At 47.1% G+C, this 851-nt stretch overlaps 1 protein-coding gene across 1 annotated transcript; it reads left to right on the top strand.

The window, feature by feature from the left end:
* Positions 1-96: 96 nt before the first annotated feature.
* On the top strand, positions 97-807 carry PVX_218290 (hypothetical protein; the record flags this gene model as incomplete). The annotated part of the gene is made up of 1 exon (XM_001612281.1): positions 97-807. The coding sequence occupies one exon, from the start codon at positions 97-99 to the stop codon at positions 805-807; it is 711 nt and encodes a 236-aa protein (XP_001612331.1).
* Positions 808-851: the final 44 nt, after the last annotated feature.

Below are 851 nucleotides of genomic sequence, written 5' to 3'. Positions count from 1 at the left end.
GCTTACTGGCTTATCGAAATTAATACGACTCACTATAGGGAGACCCAAGCTGGCTAGTTAAGCTTGGTACCGAKCTCGGATCCAGTACCCTTCACCATGGAGGAAGGGGACCAGGCGACTGACGCAGCAGAGACCAGTGCGCTCGCTGCGAACACGCTGACTCGAGAAGAACAGCCCGACGAACGGAGCAAAAACGAAGTGACGCTGCTCGAAATAAAAAGGAAAGTCCAAAACGAGAAGGAGGCACAGAAGGACGACAATAAACAGAGAAAGTTCAAAATAATTAATTACACATCCAAGGATAGTCTTGTGAGCAAAGTGGAAAAGGAATTCTTCCTTTTCTTTTGTTTCCTCTGCGGTTTTAATTGCCTAATTAGCGAAACAGACGTTGCAGATTTGCCAAGAAGGAAGACTGACGGATCGATCATATTTCCCTTTAAAAAAATTGTTCACAAAAAATATTATAAAACGAAAAAGGAATGTATCCTCATACGAAGAAGGGAAGACGCGTTGGAAGTTCAGTTTCGAATTCTATGCAAAGAGTGTGGCGTTCCCATTGGGTACGTTAACAGCCTTGCCGATGACAACGCGTACGTTTATTACTATGACTATTCCTTCGTTCGCAGCCAGACGAAGTCGCGCCTTTTTAAGGACGTCTCGCTGAAGGGTCAAGACAATTCTGCAGATATCCAGCACAGTGGCGGCCGCTCGAGTCTAGAGGGCCCGCGGTTCGAAGGTAAGCCTATCCCTAACCCTCTCCTCGGTCTCGATTCTACGCGTACCGGTCATCATCACCATCACCATTGAGTTTAAACCCGCTGATCAGCCTCGACTGTGCCTTCTAGTGCCAG

This window comes from Plasmodium vivax, genomic scaffold (genome assembly GCF_000002415.2).
Source record: "Plasmodium vivax scf_7060 genomic scaffold, whole genome shotgun sequence".
Taxonomy (NCBI): domain Eukaryota; phylum Apicomplexa; class Aconoidasida; order Haemosporida; family Plasmodiidae; genus Plasmodium; species Plasmodium vivax.
This window is presented reverse-complemented; position numbering and strand designations above follow the sequence as displayed.